The sequence below is a fragment of the Saccostrea cucullata genome, unplaced genomic scaffold (assembly GCF_032062105.1).
Source record: "Saccostrea cucullata isolate Sc308-1 unplaced genomic scaffold, CSIRO_AGI_Scuc_v1 ctg4606, whole genome shotgun sequence".
Lineage (NCBI taxonomy): Eukaryota > Metazoa > Mollusca > Bivalvia > Ostreida > Ostreidae > Saccostrea > Saccostrea cuccullata.
In genome coordinates, this window is record NW_026926036.1 from 58843 (window position 1) to 79904 (window position 21062).

At 32.4% G+C, this 21062-nt stretch overlaps 1 protein-coding gene across 1 annotated transcript; it reads left to right on the forward strand.

Annotated features, from left to right (window-relative positions):
* Positions 1–605: 605 nt before the first annotated feature.
* Positions 606–21022, forward strand: LOC134270440 (uncharacterized). Its single transcript, XM_062752659.1, has 13 exons — positions 606–677; positions 2157–2196; positions 2397–2481; positions 2681–2777; positions 2859–3068; positions 3342–3542; positions 3834–3923; positions 4174–4239; positions 4422–4622; positions 5140–5301; positions 7634–7678; positions 17008–17083; positions 20637–21022. The coding sequence occupies exons 5-13, from the start codon at positions 3006–3008 to the stop codon at positions 21020–21022; spliced, it is 1290 nt and encodes a 429-aa protein (XP_062608643.1). The 5' UTR covers positions 606–677; positions 2157–2196; positions 2397–2481; positions 2681–2777; positions 2859–3005.
* The last annotated feature ends 40 nt before the right edge of the window (positions 21023–21062 follow it).

The following is a 21062-nucleotide window of genomic DNA, read 5'->3' on the forward strand; positions in this document are numbered from 1 at the left end:
ATGAGCATATTGTAATCAATTTTCACTTTTTTAAGAACAAATCAAGAGCCTCGAAATCAAAAAAATTGAAATTGCTGAAAAGGGCTTTGCTGAATTAATAGTCTCTATAAGACAAAATGTTAAATGTTTTATTAAAAAATCACAGAATTTAGGTTGTCATTTTTCACCCAATAAGGAGTCAGGTATCGTAAAATTTAAATGGGTGTTAAACCAAAAAAATGTTAACATATTTCAATACTTTTGATCATTAAATATCAAGAGCTATATTTACATACACCTGCTTTTATAACTTGTCATTCACATCAAATAAAGGAATGGACTTTTTAGGTTCTCTAATTCTTAAATTCATAGACCAGATTTTTTTAATGATTTTTTTTTCGTGAAATTTTCAAAAGGATAATACTCATTTATATTTTTGGAAAGGAAATAAGGATAAAGTGTTAGGACGTTCATACCATACTTTCTCATTCCTTTTCCAGAATGCATTTTTTCCTTTCCATTTCCTAATTAAAACTACGGTACATTGGAATTATAAACTTTAAACTTTGTAGGATAGGAAAAATAAACTAGTGCAACAATGGTTAAATGTGCGAGGAGTATTGGGTGTATTTTCCAGAAAATTTTCCATTCCGGGTGATCCTAACACTGGGCAGTGGCGTATTGTTGTCGACGATACGGTATGACTCCTTGATCAATTTCTATATACATTAATCGTAACTCCTTCAAATTTTAATCGTTGCATCATAAAGAAGATGGGGGATAAGGCGGACAAAATGCTATAGTGCGACATTTAAGAAGTGAAAAAATAAATCTCAATTATATCCAAATTTTATTTGATACAGTATTTCATCTAATACTTAAGTATACTAAATGTAAAATCTCTACAATTTACAAAATCCCATAAAAACTAAAAATATTTGCCTATGAAAAAGCATATACACACAAAACCAAAAATATGGCTTGAAATTAAAAAGCAACCTTCCTGACAAAAATTTAGTTGGGAGTTTAATATAATCATTGGATAAAGAAGAAACGGGATCTCGGCGACATTCAACTGAAGATCGCGAAGGTTCTACCCTATAGGTTTGTTGATACATGCAATCATTTCTCGTATCCCCATAGCTTTCAAAGAAAGAAAATCAGTGTAAACTCAACATAAAAATGCACTTATGACATATAAAAATCATTGCCATTTGAAGTACAAATTGTATTGGAACTGCAGAAAGATTTTTTGTTTGACATTTTGCCGCGATGACGTATGATTTGGTGGATTTTCCTTTCCTGTACCCCAATACACAAAACGTCAACATTTGTACTTAATCATGTTAAATTCGTCTGAATGCAGACTAAAATCTTAACTATTATTATTTACCAGAGAGTTAAGATATTTTGATTCTGAGAATTTACCTAATATTCCATTATAATTGTAAACCCTACAGTGTATGCACGTGCCATTTTAGAATTCACGTGGTACAAGTAAACAGATCTAAGTTGTATGACCTTTATTTTCCGGCAGATTCTAAAATTACGTTAATATTGTATGAGGAGAGTATATTTATTTTTTCTCAAAATGCTTACTTCAACTTTTTACCTTATTCCTGAATGATATACAGTATTGGATAAATTGGAATGAAAAAGCACACGATTGCAGCCATATTGCCGCTTTAAAAGTTTGCAATAAAATAAACATTTGTAGGTATTGAGCGATGACCCACTATACCTTAAAAGTACACTTTTATGGCAAAACATTCGCATCTTTCCGAGAAAAACTTCAAGTCCATTAAGTCAAGGGTCATATCACAAACATGATTTAAATGCCTACAATCATCATGAGCCATGTAGCGTAGTGGTTAGACTAGTGCATTAGTCTCAAAGCAGTATGATACTTCGGATTTTCATTGCTAGGGTTTGAATCCCACGAATACCATCTAATATTTTTATAAAAGAAACATTTTTACGAGATAACTTTTTCTCTCAGAATAGGTTTTTTCTCATAATATCATACATTTCAAAAATGAGAAGTTAATTCAAATACTCAATTCACATACTGAATATAATTTCTTAATATCTGATGCTATAGGCATTCTGCCCGCCTTGTTCCCCCATCTTCGTTTTATATTCCCTCTTTAATGTTTGGATTTTCTTCGTGCATTTAGAAAAGGAAAACAGAAAAAACATTCATAGTTCGAAAATATGGTAGGTAAAGTTTTAAAGTATGTTTGTTCTGTATTTTTTGTAAACGTATCTTGAGTGTACTTTCAATTATTAAGTTTAACTTTAACTCATTGTTAACTTATTTTCCATATCTAAATTAATTATCTAAAGACCGATTTGATCTTTCAAAAGGATTATACGGTTTATAGCATACATGTATACCTTATTCTTGTTTGAAACAGTTGTTCCAAAGTACAAAGTTGATATATCATGTCCCAAGTTTTTCACCAGATCTACAAGGAGTTTGCGATGCCTTGTCAAAGCTAGGTAAAAGTTTTGAAAGGATATTATCGATTAGGTCTGTGAATTTAAAACATGAAATTTTTTTTTTTTGGAAAAATTCAGTATATTTTTTATGTGACATTTCTTGCAGAAAATGTGTTTTAATTAACAAGTGCGATATTTGGCGGAATCTGATTGTTCGAAAAGTTATTGTAGATTTGAAATGATTTTGAAAATTCTGTAGGTATACGTTTGGCAGAAAAGTAAATGGTGTAGTTCATGCCCAGCTTGTAACAAAGACGAGAAACGGTGACAAGTTTTTATACAATCATCATGATAATGTAAGTATTTTAAAGCAACATAAGCTTTTGATCATTTACTAAATTCTCTCTTACAGTTCACTATGTAAGTTTCTTTTCCAGATAAGAGGAGAGTTTTGGATAACGACGACGAAAATTACTAGCATCAATTTCGAAAACGATATCGAAGTAATAGCTCGAGTAAGCGACCCTTCCACTGGCACAACTGTCGTCAATTCAGCTGTCATAAATTTCAAACGAGATGCAAAAATGATATGGTCTTTGGAACCGATTAGAAAGCATTTTCAACCGGGATTGAAATTTGTTACATTCGTGAGTTTTCAGCAATATGCTTTTACAATGGGATAATGTTACTGTCTAACTCTTAGTTTTGTTATTTAAACGAAACTGAAATGCCGTAATTGTTTTCCCAATTTTAAAGATATAAATGAGTATTTTTAATCAATTACATACATGTTTTTATGTCTTTTTAATATTTTGTGAAATCTTTTACGGAATGATATTTTAAAAAGTATTTCAAGAATCTATTATACAATAGAATATATATCAAATTATATTCAATATGAATCTTTTTTTATGTTTTAGATGAAATTTCAAAATTTGAAGAGTTACCGAATGCTTGTCTCTGTCAAAATGACCAAGAAAGCGTTAAAGACATGTTTTGGCGTGTATAAATATGTGGATATCTCTTCCGAAATGAAAACGAAACATGTCTCTGTTGATAGCCATGGTTACGGCAAACTCACTTTAAATATTGATACTGATGTAATGGAGTTAAAATTAATTGTAAGTACATTTAAATTTCGTACAACTTTATACAAATAATATGTCAGATATATTAATATTTACTACAGTAAATACTTTGGAATTTTAATTAACCATAATGAAAACTTTGATTTACAATAGTAAATACTTCAAACTTTGTTTACTTTTGTGAAAACATTAGAACTTTGATTAACTATAGTTTAAAAACATAGGAACTTTGATTTTAAACTATAGTTTACTTTAGTATTTTTTGTTAATAATGTAGTGCTTACTGAATTAAAGATTTGAAATTTAATATTTTTCTTTTGATAGACACATCACCAATCGGACAGACATGAGGAGACTCTTTCCCCAGCGACGAGACCTGGTCTAGCAATTCTACCTGAACATTATCTTGGCGTGGTTAGATCAATTTTACAAAATCAATTATGGAAATTTTAAGATGCAATGTCTTTTTAATGAAACCTTTATATTTTCTATCAGATATATTTTAAAAATCATTTTTATAAACTGCCAATTTTTTATTATCAAATACCTTCGTTTATGGTTATTTATGATGGGGAGAGGGTTAGAGATACACCACAGAAATTGGATATAAACTAGAATTGCTTCTAGAAACGGCGTACTATATCTGATATATATCTTACCGTAGGTTGGATCTTCTTTAAAATTTCAAATTGTTACCAAATCATCAGTAAAAGGACCTCTTTGGTACTCTGTAAGTATATCTGCACTACCTAATATTTGTTTTATCACTTTAATTTTCTTAATACCCCCCCCCCCCATGTTCCCAACAATCATTAGGCAATCTATAAAATTGAGAAGTATTGAAATAATTTTTAAAAGGAATCGCAACTTTACATAAAGAGCACACTGTCATAAGTAACTGATGTATTTCAGATAACCTCCAGAGGAAGTGAAATAAGTGGTGGTAAATGCAGTGATGGCTCGAGATTTAGTTCCAGCTTTACCTGTTCCTTAATGATTGAACCTAACTTTTATCCTGCTTTTCAACTTTTATTTTATCATGTTAAATCTGACGGAGTTGTTATGAGTGATTCTGTGCATATAAAAGTACGAGGAAACCCAACAAAGAAATTTGTAAGTTTGTTAAACGTTGAGTTTCTTGTTGAACCTTATTATTTCTTCAAATCAATTTCCAATACATACATTCCATCTTCTTTCGCCATATTTCAATTCAATATTCTAATTGACAAATATCACAATATGCTGTTTTATTGAATAAAATATGCAAAGGAAAATAGAAGAATTTTAATCCAATGACAATTAATGATGAACATTTGAATGCAAAACCAAGAAGAACATATAATTGAATTGAAAAACGGAAATTGGAATGAATTAGTAAATATACATGTCACATTTTGAATTTCAAAAATAAACTAGAGTTTCATTTTATCAGAATCTTCAAAATAATTAGTGAAATTAGAAACTTCTTTAACATATAACAAAAACTTCTTACTTTTATCTTTGAATTAATATAGTGTAATATTATAGTACATATAATTATGTACTTTATGGAATTTTTCGCAAAGAAAAATAACCATGATGATTTGTCATATTCCTTAAGTAAAATCTTTTTCCACTTTTATTACAATAGTTCAGCATTTCTAAAGACAAAAGAGGAACTTATAAACCAGGAGAAAAGATACAATTTACTTTGCGATCACATGGTTCACCTCGCACCTCTGTTGTTCACATTATGGCCATTGACGAAGCTATACAGAAATCTCAGTCTGGATTTGATATAACGATGCATGACGTAAGCAAATGTATTCAATACAATAGTATTGTTAAGTTTTCTTTACTATACTATACTACGCTATGCTATACTATACTATACTATACTATACTATACTATACTATACTATACTATACTATACTATACTATACTATACTACACTATACTATACTATACTATACTATACTATACTATACTATACTATACTATACTATACTATACTATACTATACTATACTACACTATACTATACTATACATGTACTATACATGTACTATACATGTACTGTACTGTACTGTACTATACTGTACTCTACTGTACAGTACAGTACAGTACAGTACCAGGCTTGGGGCGAATTACATTGAAAGTATATGCATTACCATTACCATAACTTCAACAACTTGGGCATTAAATTACCATTACCATTACTCTATTTTCTTAAAGTAATGCATTACATTACCATTACTTTAGTAAAGTAATGCATTACCATTACCATTACTTTTGGAGGTTTTTAAAAATAGAATTTTATACAAAACTTTGCAATATTTTTTTCATATTAGCATGAATCCACCAGGCACGTAGCATCGTTTTTGAAAGTGGGGGGGGGGGGGCCAACAAGAGAATTTTTTCTTTTACCTACCTGTAAAAGTTGACAAGCAAAAAAAAAAAGGCAATTGCCCAAACTCGAAAATCCTATTTCGTGGGGTGGGGAGGGGAGGGGGGGAGTGGCCAACTTTTTCCAAGACCAACTTCCTTTTACTTCCAATTTTTTTCCATTCAATACTACATTTCCTTCATATCCTTCATATCACTATACTGTGGTAAGAAGTGGGGGGGGGCAAGCAACCTTTCAAGGGACATTTTCGATAGTAATGTTGGGAAAAAAAGTGGGGGGGGGGCAGCCCCCCCCCCTGTTGCTACGTGTCTGCCCACCCCCTTCAAAACTAAATATGATAAATGATAATTCAAATTTGATTTCAAGTTTTTGTATATATTACAATATCATTAACTTTCAATCAAAGAAAGTTAAAAGTTCTGAATTGTCAGTTTTCTAACACGTACAATATCCACGTTTTGTGTAACTATTGAAGTCATGAAGTAATTTAACTTTTGGTGCACTTTAACCCCTGCCTAAAATATCTAATAATAAAGCATATAGGCTATTTTGATTAGTACCTTATGAAACATATAAATGCATTGACAAACTTTTTGAAAAAGTAGACAGGATGTACACAGTGAATCGTAGAATGCCTGCATGGCTTCTATTTTCTTTGATACAATGGATTTTTCATGGTCAGTACAAGGTAAATCAGCTCAATTAATGTTTTATAAACACAGTCAGGAGAAAAGGACTGGTAATTTGGAGCACTTCTCCAAACAATGCATTGTTTTAACTGTTACATAACCCAGAGGCATAGTATGTTATAAAATAAATAACCTAAACAATAATTTCCATCATCCATGTCCATTTAAATGTCTTGAAATAGGTACTTATCTTACAAAATAATGCTGTGTAATGCTATGTAATGCCAGCATTACACTGGATTTTATGAAGTAATGCATCACATTACCATTACATGTAATGCAAATTTTGGGGCATTACACATTACTAGCAGTACTTTGAGTTCATGTAATGCATTCAATGCATTACCATTACTATTAGCATTACCCCAAGCCTGTACTATACTATACTATACTATACTATACTATACTATACTATACTATACTATACTATACTATACTATACTATACTATACTATACTATACTATACTATACTATACTATACTATACTATGCTATAATATTTTGAGATGTTATTTTATATTTCTAAGCGTGAATATCAAAAACGCAAAGTTCTTAAATAATTAATATAAATTCTAAGTCTTCTTTGGAAATAGCGAAATTCATGTCTTTTGGCAATGATACAAATTCGAAGTTAATATTTTCTGTATAATATCACGACTTATATAATGAGATAGCATTTCACACGAAAAATATATATATAATTATAATAGCTTATTTCATCTAAAAGTCATTGAAACTCTCAATTTTAGATGGGTTTGATTGACACATCCGTGCACTTTCACACATTTTACTTTTATTCTTAATACTTAAGAAAAGTGACAATCTTATTCTGTATTAATGAAAAATATTAAAATTTATCAAAAATAAATTACATGAAAAATCTTTTTCTCATGGACTTTTCGCAGCACTCATGGACTTTTTGCAGTAGACTATTTTTATTATTATATCTATAAGCAATGAGCTCTAAATGAAATTAAGATATAAATTAGATAAGTACCATATACCTTATATTTTTCTTTTAAAGACAGTCTTATTTACTTTCGTTTCAGATTCAATCATTACTAAACGGAATAGTCTTCTCTGGGACTCAAAAGGTAGGTATAAATTAGTTGTTGTAATAGTCATATACTCAAGGTATAAGTTCTAACACACATGTAGACATCATATCGCACCAGGTCCTTCTCTCAATTTGTCTTTAAGTAAAGATGATGCCTCTGGGATGGGATAAAGTTTAACCATGATTATTCTGCATATTGTATTTTTGAAAAACAGATTTTAAACTATGTTTTTTTGTAATACAGATTTTAAACTCTAACGAATTCTTTGCATCCAGTAATTCTCTGTCAAAATGTGACTGTACTATTGACACCTCAGTGCAAATTTATTCTATGTGCATCTTAAACAAAGTGGTCGGCTGATTATTATATATTCTTCCCTCAAATTGGATCAGTACCTCATTGTCTATGGATAATTCCATGATCAGTTGTATTGATAGATAATGTTAAAATTTTCCAACTTAATGTACTTTCCCAAAAAAATCTGAATACTTTTCCTGTTGACCATTTTAAGCCACATCAGCGAGCTTTGTTCATTTTCTAAGACAATCAACAGACCTCTAACTTTTTTGGAACATTTTTGTATAAATTATAGCACAGAAGAGGTAAATTCAACAATTTTCTGTAACAGTTAAACTTTGAGATGTCAGTAATTTCAGAATTTTTTTGTTCCTGACGCCAGGCTTTACAATTCTCTGTTCTTGTGAATATCCTTCTGGTATCCACATTTCTAAGATTTTGTTAATGTTTGGTTTTTAGTAGTCTCATAATTATAACTAGATGCTGTCATGAGACAGTAATACCCGCACTAAGGTGTTTGCCTCTAAATACACACTCCTTCAAATCGGGCTTTACCAAGGAAAAAGTCAATATAATTCAATAATTTACATAATACATGTATTCATCAAATTGAGCATAATATTCTCAAGTGACCATGTGACCCATGGACCTCGATCTTATAGGTATTTCATATTCTTAATTCATTACCAGTCTGAAATTAAACAACAGAATTTAATTAATGATGTAAATTAGGTTTGATAAAGGGGGGATATAAATTTTTGGCCCATAATTAGAACTTTTTAATTATATTTTCTTATATAGATCAACTACAAATAATATTATTCAAATTAGTGTAAAGCGTTTTTGATGATTTTTTCAAAATGTACAAACTTTTTTATATTTGATTAGGCAGAAACACATTGAAAGCTGCCATATAGGCCTACCCAATCAATTTAGTCAACCCCCACCCCTCTCTCATCAATACACACACACACACAGAAATACATCCTATTTGCCTGTTTTTGGAAATAGGCCTAGATGGCAAAGTTAAGATAAAACATCTTTTGTAAATGATAATTTTAAATTTGTTCTTGTACTATAAATGTATCTGAACACCTGCATCACATTGGGCTTGCGTCACGTACCCAACTTAAGTACTAGTTTTACCATAATCATTTTTATAGATAGCACTGCATGTGCAGTACTAGTGTGGTGTGTACACATCATTGCATGTATGTCAGTTGGAATCATTTTGTGTTTTAATTGGATTATTATATTTCATGAAGTTGAAGGGACCTATGACAGTCGGTAAGTACAAGTTTTGGTATAGATTTGGGTAAAATAGTCTGAAATGCTACTGGTTAGGCTAAAGTTTCAAGGATCAAAGGTCATCCGATGCTGCAATAAGACGAATTTCACATTCCGAAGAGTTATCGCCCGTTATCGACGTTACATTCAGTTACAAGATACAGAATTTTTTTTTCTAGGAGGGAGGGGGGATTTCCAGACCAGAATTTCCTGAGAAGCAAAAAAAAAAAGAGAAGTTATGGTGGGGTCTGTTTCCAGGGTGGAGGGCATCCAAAGTCATTTTTATTTGCTTCAGTATATATTATAGTCCTACAAATTCTGAAGGGGGGATCTCCCAATCCACTCCCTTTCCCTGTAATGACAAATGATCATGTGACTCCTAAATAGTAGGAAACTTTTTTCCATTTGACTATACATAATTTTGTTTTTTGTGTCATTATGTTATGTAAATTTAATGGTATAAAGGTTATGAACCACAGGAGGTCATCCCCACTCTCCTAATGAACTGGAAATGTTCACAATATGACTGCATTAAATTAAATAAAAGTGCATCAATGATAAGATTGCTTGACATTTTATTCATCAACCTATCCTCCTAGAATTAGGAATGAAAATCATTCAAAGAGATGGACCACATTAAAGTATTTGACGTATATATTAACATTTTTTTTATGTAAAAACAATTTACATATATATATAACTTTTGATTGAAAAGAGATGGGACTTTCATATTTGACATGTACATTACCTGCAACAAAATATTTCCGAGCATGCTTTGACTTTTCCCCCTTTGACCTAATTTTCATAAATTGACATATGATAAGGGTGCATATTTGACACACAATCTGCCATAAATTATGGCATCCCATTCACTGAAACACAGAAAGCAGAGGACCACAATTCCTTGAATTTGCTTGTATACTCATATAATGTAGATTCAAGTTTTTTATGCCAAGTCTTGATTAGGCCTAGAAAAAAAATGTTTGTTTCCGCTTTCAGGCTGAAAAAATATTGGGTAAGTAGGTAGGTAGGCAATTTTTTTTTATTTTTTTTTTCTTCTTTAATCAAAATGTGTAATAGAGGTAACATTAATAACAAAAGAAATAGTGTTTTCAAGCATTTCTATGACAAACTTATAATAGAAAGGTGACCTAAACTTCTTTCTGTCTTCAAAAGCTTTCAAATTGGAGACTATAATTCCCCGGCTGAAATCTTCCACTTCATGAGACAAAAGCATTCAAAAAATTTTAGGGTCGGCACTGTAAATTAGGGTCGGTCGGGAAAGCGGAAACAAAGATATTTTTTTCTAGGCCTTAGGAATACATGTATCATATTTGTCATGCCCGTCCTCCACCCTTCCATCTGTCTTTCCATCGAGCTCAAAGAAACGTTCTAGATATTTTTATCAAAGTTAATCTGTTGATGCATATACTGATGTAAACTACCCAACTGCAGCAATATTTTTTGATCTTGACTTTCCTTTGACCTTCATTTAACTTTTCTAAAAATTAGTGTTTAGCTTTATTTTAAAGAAACCATTCAAGTTGTGTAATGAAACTTTACATGATGATACATAATGATGTAAGCTTTACAATGCTTCATTATTTTTACCTTGACATTTCCTGTGACATTGGCCTCACTTTTCTAAAATTAATGTCTAGATCAGTTTTGAATAAACAATTCAAGATATATTTATCAAACTTCATATACTAATACATACTGCTGAGAGCAATTCATGCATCAACTTATTTTGACATTGAATTTTCTTTTGACCTTGACCTCACTTTTTAAAATATGTGTTTATCTAAGTTTTAAATAAGCCATTAATTACATTTTTATCAAGCTTCATATGCTAATAGTAAATTCACACTGATGTAAGTTTTTCAACTGCAACAACATTTTGACCCCAACCTTTCCTTTGACCTCTCTTTTCTTAAAAAAAACTGTTAAGCTCAATTTCATAAAATCATTCAAGATATTTTTATCAAACGTAATATGCTGATATGTATAAGTGAGAGCTATTCAAATGCATCAAAAACTTCACCTTGCACATTCCTTTGACCTTGACCTCCCTCCTCTTTAATTTGTATTTTGCTTATTTTTAAAGAAATAAATTAAGACATTTTTGTGTTTAGCATGCACTTATACATAATTTGGTGAGAATTTATCTATATCCAATTTATTTAGATTTTAGTTTCAATTCTAAAGAAACTGTTCAAGATATTTTCATCAAACTTTAAACACTAATACAAATTTTCATGCAGCATTAGTTATATACATTTTGCGGGACATTCATGTCCTATAGACATATTTCCAGTTTTTCAAATCAACACCTCAAAGGCTAGGGTCAGGCCACAATTAGGGATCAAAGTTTTATTTAGGATTGAAAGGAAAAACATCTTCAAAATTCTTCTTTTCAAGAACAACAAGAGCATGATTAATATAAAAACATTCTCAAGAGGTGCATATTCAACCTTGTGCAAATCATGACCCCCCTGGTTAGGGAGGAGCCATTTTTTCCTGCCCCTTTTTGTCATCCACATGAAAATTCAAATTTTGAAACCATTTTACACATACACAAAACAAACCAATAATTTTCCAAATGATCATGGTTTAAAGCTAGTGCATAAAATATTAGGGAAGTTCTTAAAAGCAGGGTGATTAAACATATCATATATATATATATATATTAAACGTCTATATGACATCACCAACCATCTCTTAATAGATGATTAGGCTACTGAGTTAATGTAAGAGTAGTTCAGGGAAGACGGGGCTTTTTGCATAAAAAACATCATTTTTCGACCCCCATTTGACCCCACGGGGCAAAATCAAAATTCCAAAACTTTACTGCACATCTACATGACACCACCAAACATTTCTTAAAAGATGATTAGGCTAATGAGTCAAATGTAAGAGGAGTTCAGGGAAGACGGGGCTTTTTGCATAAAAAGCATCTTTGTTCAACCCTCATTTGAATATCGGGGCAAAATCAAAATTCCGAAACCTTACTGCACACCTACATGACACCACCAACCATCTCCCAGAAGATGACTATAGGCTGCTGAGTAAAATGTAGAAGGAGTTCAGGGAAGACGGGGCATTTTGCATGAAAAACATCATTTTTCGACCCCCTTTGACCCCCCAGGGCAAATTCAAAATTCCGAAACCTTACTGCACATCTACATGACACCATCAACCATCTCCCAAAAGATGATTAGGCTGCTGAGTAAAATGTAGAAGGAGTTCAGGGAAGACGAGGCTTTTTGCATAAAAAATGTCATTTTTCGACCCCCATTTGATCCCCCAGGGCAAAATCAAAATTTTGAAACCTTACTGCACATCTACATGACCCCATCAACCATCTCACAAAAGATGATTAGGCTAATGAGTAAAATGTAGAAGGAGTTCAGGGAAGACGGGGCTTTTTGCATAAAAAACGTCATTTTTCGACCCCCATTTGACCCCCTGGGGCAAAATCAAAATTCCGAAACCTTACTGCACATCTACATGACACCACCAACCATCTCCCAAAAGATGATTAGGCTGCTGAGTAAAATTAAGAAGGAGTTCAGGGAAGACGGGGCTTTTAGCATAAAAAACGTCATTTTTCGACCCCCATTTGACCCCCCAGGGCAAAATCAAAATTCCAAAACCTTACTACACATCTATATGACACCACCAACCATCTCCCAAAAGATGATTAGGCTGTTGAGTAAAATTAAGAAGGAGTTCTGGGAAGACGAGGCTTTTAGCATAAAAAATGTCATTTTTCGACCCCCATTTGACCCCCCAGGGCAAAATCAAAATTCCGAAACCTTGCTACACATCTACATGACACCACCAACCATCTCCCAAAAGATGATTAAGCTACTTTGTAAAATGTAGGAGGAGTTCAGGGAAGAAAAGTGTGACAGACGGACGGACAGACGGACGGACATGAGTAACAACAATATACCCGAACTTTCTTCAGAAAGTGCGGGTATAATGATCATGTTTTCAGACCTTGAGAGTAAGATAACTCTTGTGATTTCGCTTGTATATTTGATTTGAACTTTAAACTTTGTAGAAAGCCCTCTTAGATCTCATTGCTATACAGCTCGCAACAAAAGATATTCAATTCAAATAGTAATATGCCATGTTTCCGAATATTTTTTTTCATCGGGAAAATTACTTCAAAAGATAAAAATATATATAACAAAAATATTTTCAATAAAAATCTTACATGTTCTCAAATCAAATTACACGGCGTTTAGCAACAAAAGTTTTCAAGTTTCTGTTCCATATCCATGAACCTTTTGACCGTACACCTAATGTTAAATGTTTATTTCAAAATTTAGGTACATCAACCTGATTTTAGGTCACCTGAGTCACACAAGTGTTACGTACTAGCCAAGTCTCTATTAATTTGCATTCCTAAAAGAAGTCATTCTCTTTTGCCATTCAATTTTGTAAATAACTTAGAAAATAATGCATTTAGTATTATTTAGAGAACGAGACGGGTTCTGTATCGAAGATACAAATTTGGGGGTGGACGAGTGCGTGGCACGAGTCTCCACCCCAAAATTTGTATCTACGATACAGAACCTGTCGAGTTCTTTAAATGATTCGTGACACGATTATCAAAAATAGTCCCGCCCATTTTATAACTTTGCAGCATTCAAACTTCCGCCAGAGTTCTGTAGATGAGGCCCCACGGGGCTGTATATATTTCCACGGAAAACGTAAAATTCTGTCAGATTAGTTTTGACAATTCAACGGGGTAGACGTAATTGAGTGATAGTCAGTCTTAAAGGATAAGGTGGAGGATTTAACTGTCATTGTTGTGATTCATTGTAGATGGAGATTGATCATAATATATTTCAGGGGTCTTAAAATTCCGGCTTAACTAGATTTACGAAAGCAGAATTTACAGAAATTCTTCGATGGACTTTGATGTCACGGATTTTTATTTTTTAATTGAATTGCGACATTAAAACGAAGTGAAAGAGAGACGTGTCAGCGAGAAGGATTTAAAAAAAACGCGGAAAAAATGGACTTGAATGATTATGCACGAGGAGAGTGAATGTTTTCCGTTATTGAAAATTTTCCGTTTCAACCAAAATTACGTGTAGAGGATATTTTCCGATATTACGAATTTCCCTTATAGTTTGGATCGAAATTACGTGTAAATTCTACGTGGAATAAGTTTTTAAAAAGTGATTGAGAAATTTTGACATTTTATATTCTCAGGAAAATACCGGGTATTTCTCCAAAATTTATAATAGGAAAACATCACCATTTACTATTTGTACGTGCTTTTGCTAAATTGAATCAGATTTATTTTCAGACCGTGCCGTATTTTAGATACAGAATAGTTGGGAATACAATACTGTATACAGGGCTAATACAGAACCGAAAGTAGCTCTTCCCACCACAGTCCCGTTCTGTATTGCTAATACAAAACAGTAAACTTCAAAGACAAACACCGCTATCGTGTCACAATTCTATTTTACACACGGTACTTTCATTGTTTTGATGATTTGATAGGCTAGTATATAATAGATAACTTTAAATTAAACAAAATAGCTCATTTTAATAAGAGTTCTTCAAAGACCAAGAGAGGCCAATATGAGAGGTTACAATAAGGGATTAAAACGGTACAGGAGCAACTGTAAGTCGGTGCGGTGTTAACGTTAAATGGGGAGAGAGGGCGATTATGACTCCATTAATGAGTTGTTACTGAATACTAGTCAAATTGTTTCATGGATTCTGATCATCCCATTTCCACTGATTTTTGGGCGACAAAAATTGTTTTTATATACTCTATAGATCCTCTAATTATGTTTCCCAAACGAGTTTAATTTTGCTTTTCACATTTTGTTTTTACTATTTCTATTTGTTCTCCGGTATATTTTTTCGACAAAAAAACTTCATAAAATATAGTCATACTGTAGATCACTTAATTTTCGCGACACTTTATTTTCGCGAGATAGTCATTGACTCTTTAAAAGCGAGACAAAATTTTCACGAATTGTGGTCGTTGCTCTGTATAATATTAAGGAGTTCTTTTATACGCGAGAATTAAATTTTCGCAAGCATACCGTCTCACGTAATTACGCGAAAATAAAGTTCTCGCGAATAAAAAAGTGATTTACAGTACATTAGGATGTCCTACAAATACGATATGTAATAATTTTCATGAAATCTCGCGTATGCATGTGACCTGGAATCTGATTGGCTTAAACTCTTAATCGAAATAACTTTCTTGACGTCTACCAAACAGGATGAAATGTAGAACAGGGGTAGACATTATAGATTCATACAGGAAGGTTTGCATAATGGTCATCATGTACATGCATACACGTGCATCTGCACATGCAATGAGAAAAATAAAAAATACACTTGATCTAGCGGACATTTTTAAATACGTTTTTTATTACATGTCTATGATATTAAAATAAAAGTACATTTTACACGCGCGCATACAATGAAAGAATCTGCAATATACTTGGTATACTTCGGAAAAAACGTTGTAAAAGTCTAAAATGCATAGAGCAGCTTACAGAGAATAAGGCAACAAATGGTTGTTGGGGAGTGTTTGGGGAACATCTGTAACTTAGGCCCCAAGACCATAAACTGAAAACAGACTTCAGTCAAAGTTTTTATTTTTTAATATCCTGAGTTTTATTTAATGTATTTGCTTAAAATATTGCAATTTTGTGTAATATTTAAGGGGGCCGACTATAGTTTCCATTGCGCAATATTTCGCGCATCATAGTAAAATAAGGGTATTTATTGTTTTTATGCAACTTTTTTCGCTTAATTATTGAAATTAAACAAAATAAAGAAATTATAGGTATAAAATGTAATTACAATTTGATATAACTGATTTTTTAACCAATGTTGCAATTGATAGGTAGGTTGACGTCGTTGGTGTGTGTTTTTTACGTTCTGATAATCTGTAGCTCTTAAAGAAAGGGGTAATAAAAACATTATTAAAGAACAAGTAATAAACAAACACTCTTGAAATTTAAAACATAGAAATTTGAGAATATCTCAAATATTTTAATTATGTTTTCATGTGTATCCATTGTGTACGTCATATTTAGTGATACTCTATAAAAATAGTAAAATTTGCAATTTTTTGCATTTTTGGATGCCCCCTCTGGTTACAAGACGGTAGAATTTTGTGTTTCTTACATATATTGTATAATATAGTATTACTCATCAAATGTTATAGTTTGAACAAAGTGTCTATTGTAGTATTTGTATAATTTGCTTTAAAGTGCTAAAAATTGGCATTTTCCAATATAATCCTATAGTAAATGTACCTGTATTTTGAGACGGTCCCTCAAAAATACCTGGGCGGTAGATTTCCCCCATACTTTGCTTGTATACTGAAGTTAATGTAAGCTATATATGGTATAAAAATGAAGAGTTTCCCTATTGTAGTTTTCGCACAATAAAACTATAGTCGACCCCCTTAAATTCAAATATATGATGGAAATTTTTCTTCAATATCAAACTTATTTCAAAAGTTATTACAGTTTGAAATTTTGACTTAAGTCTATTCTCAGTTTATGGGGCCTGGTGACCCTTAAGACCCTTGGGTATTTTGTAAAAGTACGAATCAGGAATACTTCAAATATAATCAAACAAGTCATTTTTGAAAATTTAGAGGTTCCATATATCAGGGGGAAATACAATAAATATGTCTTATGTTATAATTTTTTGGTTTCTATTTAAATAAAGAGGATAAAAAGGTAGTCATGTAAAATTATTTTTTATCGTTTTTTCAGTATGAGACTATTAATCTCGAGGGAGGAAAGAAGTCGAAAAAGTCAGAGTTTTCCAAATATCCGAAGACATGCAAAGGTGAATTTCAAAACTCTAGAAGGAAGATACAGGCACAATTTTTAATGTTACTTTGCATAGTTTTGTTTGGTTTCTTTAAAAATGAAATATATGGATTATAAACTATAATTAACTTTAAATATAACGATGTGTGAAAATATTTATAACTCACATCTTGAAACACAATTTCGTCCTCTTTCTGGCGAATGGAAGTGAGTGAGTTTTGAAAAATAAACACATAGTCTAAAAAAAAACACTATTCTTATGGTAAGGTGTTCAAAATCTTTTTGCATTTAAAGATTTTTACAGTTTTGGTTAGGCCTACATTTTTAGATCACATTTTGTCCGGCGTCCGTCTGTCTGTCTTTCTTTCTAGCTGTCTATCTGTCTTTCTGTCCGTCCGTCTTTCTGTAAACTTTTCACATTTTTGACATCTTCTCCAAAACCTCTAGGCTATTTTCAACCAAACTTGCCACAAAGCATCCTGTGGTGAAAGGAATTCAAGTTTGTTCAAATGAAGGGCCACGCCCTTATTCAAGGGGAGATAATTCAGAAATGGTGAAAATTTGGTGGCATGTTTTTAAAATCTTCTTCTCAAGAACCACTTGCCAGGAAAGATAAAACTTATGGGGAAACATCCTCAGGTAGTTTTAATTAGAGTTTATTCAAATCATGACCCTCAGGGGTAAGGTGGAACCACAATGGCCGATCAATTTTTACGTATACATATAGGATTTTTTAAAAAATATCTTCTCAAGAATAACAAAAGCATGATTGATCATATTTATATCGAAGCATCTTTAGGTAGTGTAGATTCAAGTTCGTTCAAATCATGACCCCCAAGGGTAGAGCAGGGCCACAAAGACCGATCAAAGCAATAAAGCCATAGGTAGTCAAAAAAATATATGCAAGCATCCTTAGATAGTGTAGATTCAATTTTTTAAGGATTGGTTCAGACCAGTTTTGGATGTAAGCTTTTCAATAAGAAACTGATTTCTGCTTTTTTCCTAGCAACAGTGCTCAGGCGAGCGATATGGCCCATGGACGTCTTGTTTTATTAAAAGTCTTACATATATAGACTAAATTAATCTGCATAATTTTTATCGCTTTTTGATTCGATAATATACCAAAAAATAGCACTGGAGCTCTGTGTTAACCTGCTGTTTTGGTTCGATTTTGTTTAGCTCATCTGATGGGGTCGCTAAAAAAAAAACTTTATGTCAAGATGTAATGGACTAAAAACACTTAACTTTCAGATAGTGGGGAAATATTGTGTGAATGTTGAGATTTTAAATATAGGATCTCCCATGATTCGTAGTAAGATATGATTTTTGTCAAAGGAGCTTTTTTTTATTTTTATAAAAGAGCCTTTTGTATGAAAATTCATAGGTACATGTATGTTCCTTGTGACAAGAACTTTTTATGGGTACACTAAATTTGACCACTTGATTCTGACCACGGTGCTCGACCAACTTTTACAAAAACTATCACACTTTAACATTGGACATCAATTGTGAAAAGTTGTTGCTAGATCTTTCATACTTAACATGTGTATATATTGTGACAGGGCCCTTTAGTTGGTCTCAATATGTTTAACTTGACCTAATGCTTTGACCCACTTTTTAAAAATTTTAACCTTGGTCATAACTTTTAAGAGTTTGGAATAGGGCTTCAATATTTCACAGATATATGCACTGTGATTAGACCCTCCTGTGTTTACCAATAATTTTGACCTTGACCTTTGAAGTTTGACATTCATTTGAGAAAATTCAAACCTCGCCTTTTGCTGTCATTTTGGGGCATGTGTTTGTGAAACCACATCTTATTCCAAATAAGTTTCTCCATGACTATATATTTAAGTCAATTTTTATGATGTTTTGAGTTGAACACAATAAAAAAACTAATAATATTTTGTTTTCTCACGTTTTGTGTACAATAAACTAACGAAAAAATTAAATAAATTGCAAAATATAGTAACGAGAAGATGCGTCATATGATATGGAGACGTCACCACTTACAGTTGGTGAGCTGCAATTTTGGTTTTATACTCAACGACAAACAGTGAGTGATCTTATTTGTGCCAACAGCTCCTACATGTAAGACACGGGACCACTGTTTCTGCAGTCTCATCCGAAAAAAACGGTCTCCACGTCCCACAACGGGGTTTAAACCCTTGACGTAAGAATCAACTGCTTACATCGTGACTCTAGAGCATACGCTTTAACTCCTACTCTTCGTGGACTACTAACGCAAAATATAACTAGTGCTAATTGTAACGGGAACCGTTACAGATGTTCCCCAAACGCTCCCCAACTCCCTTTTAGTGCCATATTCCTGTAAGTTTCATTAAAATAGGCAGAATCTATGCATTTAAGACTTAAACAACATTGCATGAACGTAATGACTATATCATCTTGTCTACACTATTTTACTCATTGCACGTGCACGCACGTGCATGATTACCATACCTTCTTGTAGGAGTCCATTATGCCTGTCTATGTTCTTAATCCCATCTTGTTTGGTTGAAAAACAAGGGAGTTATAGCCATTTTAAAGTTTAAGCCAATCAGATTGCAGCGCACGTGCATGCGCGTGTTTTCATGACAATTATTATATATCATGTTGTAGGACATCTTGAAGTATGCCTATGTTTTAAATTTCAAAGCATTTTGTCAGAAAACAGAAAAGATATTGAGATTTTTGTTTCAGCCAATCAGAGCAAAGTGCACGTGCACGCACGTGCATGCATGTAAATGTTGACCATACCATCTTGTAGGAGTCCTTTATGTCTATCTATGTTCTAAATCCCATCATGTTTGGTTGGAAACCAAGGGAGTTATAGTCATTTAAAGTTTCAGCCAATCAGATTGCAGCGCACGTGCATGCACGTGATTTCACGAAAATTTTTATATATCATATTGTTGGGAATCCTTATGTATGACTATGTTATAAATTTCAAAGCATTTCATCGAAAAACAAAAAAAAAATATTGAGGATTTTGTTTCAGCCAATCAGAGCAAAGCGCACGTGCATGCGCGTGAGTTCATGCAAATTTGACCATGTCATCATATCTATACATCTTATATATCCTTATATAATGAGTTTCAAAACATTTCATCAAAAAATATAGAAGTTACATCCATATTAAATATATCAGTCAATTCACTCATTTCACGCGCACGCACGTGCATGCGTATGCGCGCAAAATGACCTTCGTTCCGCACACCTACACTACACACCTATTAACCTAAAAAGGTTTTAGCTCAGTTGGGTGAACAGTTTCTGAGAACACTCGCGGACAAAAAAAGTACCGGAGAACAAATAAGAAAAAAAATAATAATAATAATAATAAGAAACAGAGTAAAAACAATATGTTCCCAAACTCCGTTTGGGGAACATAATTACAATGTATCACGTTATTGCATATACACACTGCATTGATCCCGACGCAAAAAATAATAACGCAAAATATTATAATCCCTGTTTTGGGGTAGTTTTTTTATAATTTTACGCGATGTAACAATGCCCGTATATTAAAGTTGTATTACAAAAGAAATTATTGTTTCTAATTGTAGATCCTTGTACCAGTTCCCCGTGCAAAAATCAAGGAAAATGCATTATGAAATCTTATAATGATTTCAAGTGCAAGTGTAGAAACTTTTATTACGGAAATTTATGTGAAAAGTATAAGAGTCCTTGGATTTTATATTCTAAAAATATTAATGTGCCAAGAAGAAAAGTGTTATTTTCAATATCATCGATTCCCGGGATCTTCCCAGGACGTCGACCGAAAGTCATTCCTGGACGTGGATCATTACCTGTGAAAAAAATTCAGGGAAATTTATTGAATAGAATCCCAGATGCCACGACCAAGAGATTATATTTTCCTAAGACATGGATATGGGAGGATGTAAACATGAGGTTAAATTCCTCGATAAGTTATACACGTGTTAATCAATGATGTTGTTTTGAATCATTCAGTGTAAAAGAATTATCTTATT

What these genes read in the sequence shown, in the direction of transcription:
- LOC134270440 (XM_062752659.1), top strand. Translation starts at nt 3,006, where the DNA reads ATGATATGGTCTTTGGAACCGATTAGAAAGCATTTTCAACCGGGATTG. An exon ending in TAATGGAGTTAAAATTAATT is followed by an intron (nt 3,543 to 3,833) that starts GTAAGTACATTT and finishes TTCTTTTGATAG; the next exon opens with ACACATCACCAATCGGACAG. An exon ending in AAGGACCTCTTTGGTACTCT is followed by an intron (nt 4,240 to 4,421) that starts GTAAGTATATCT and finishes GATGTATTTCAG; the next exon opens with ATAACCTCCAGAGGAAGTGA.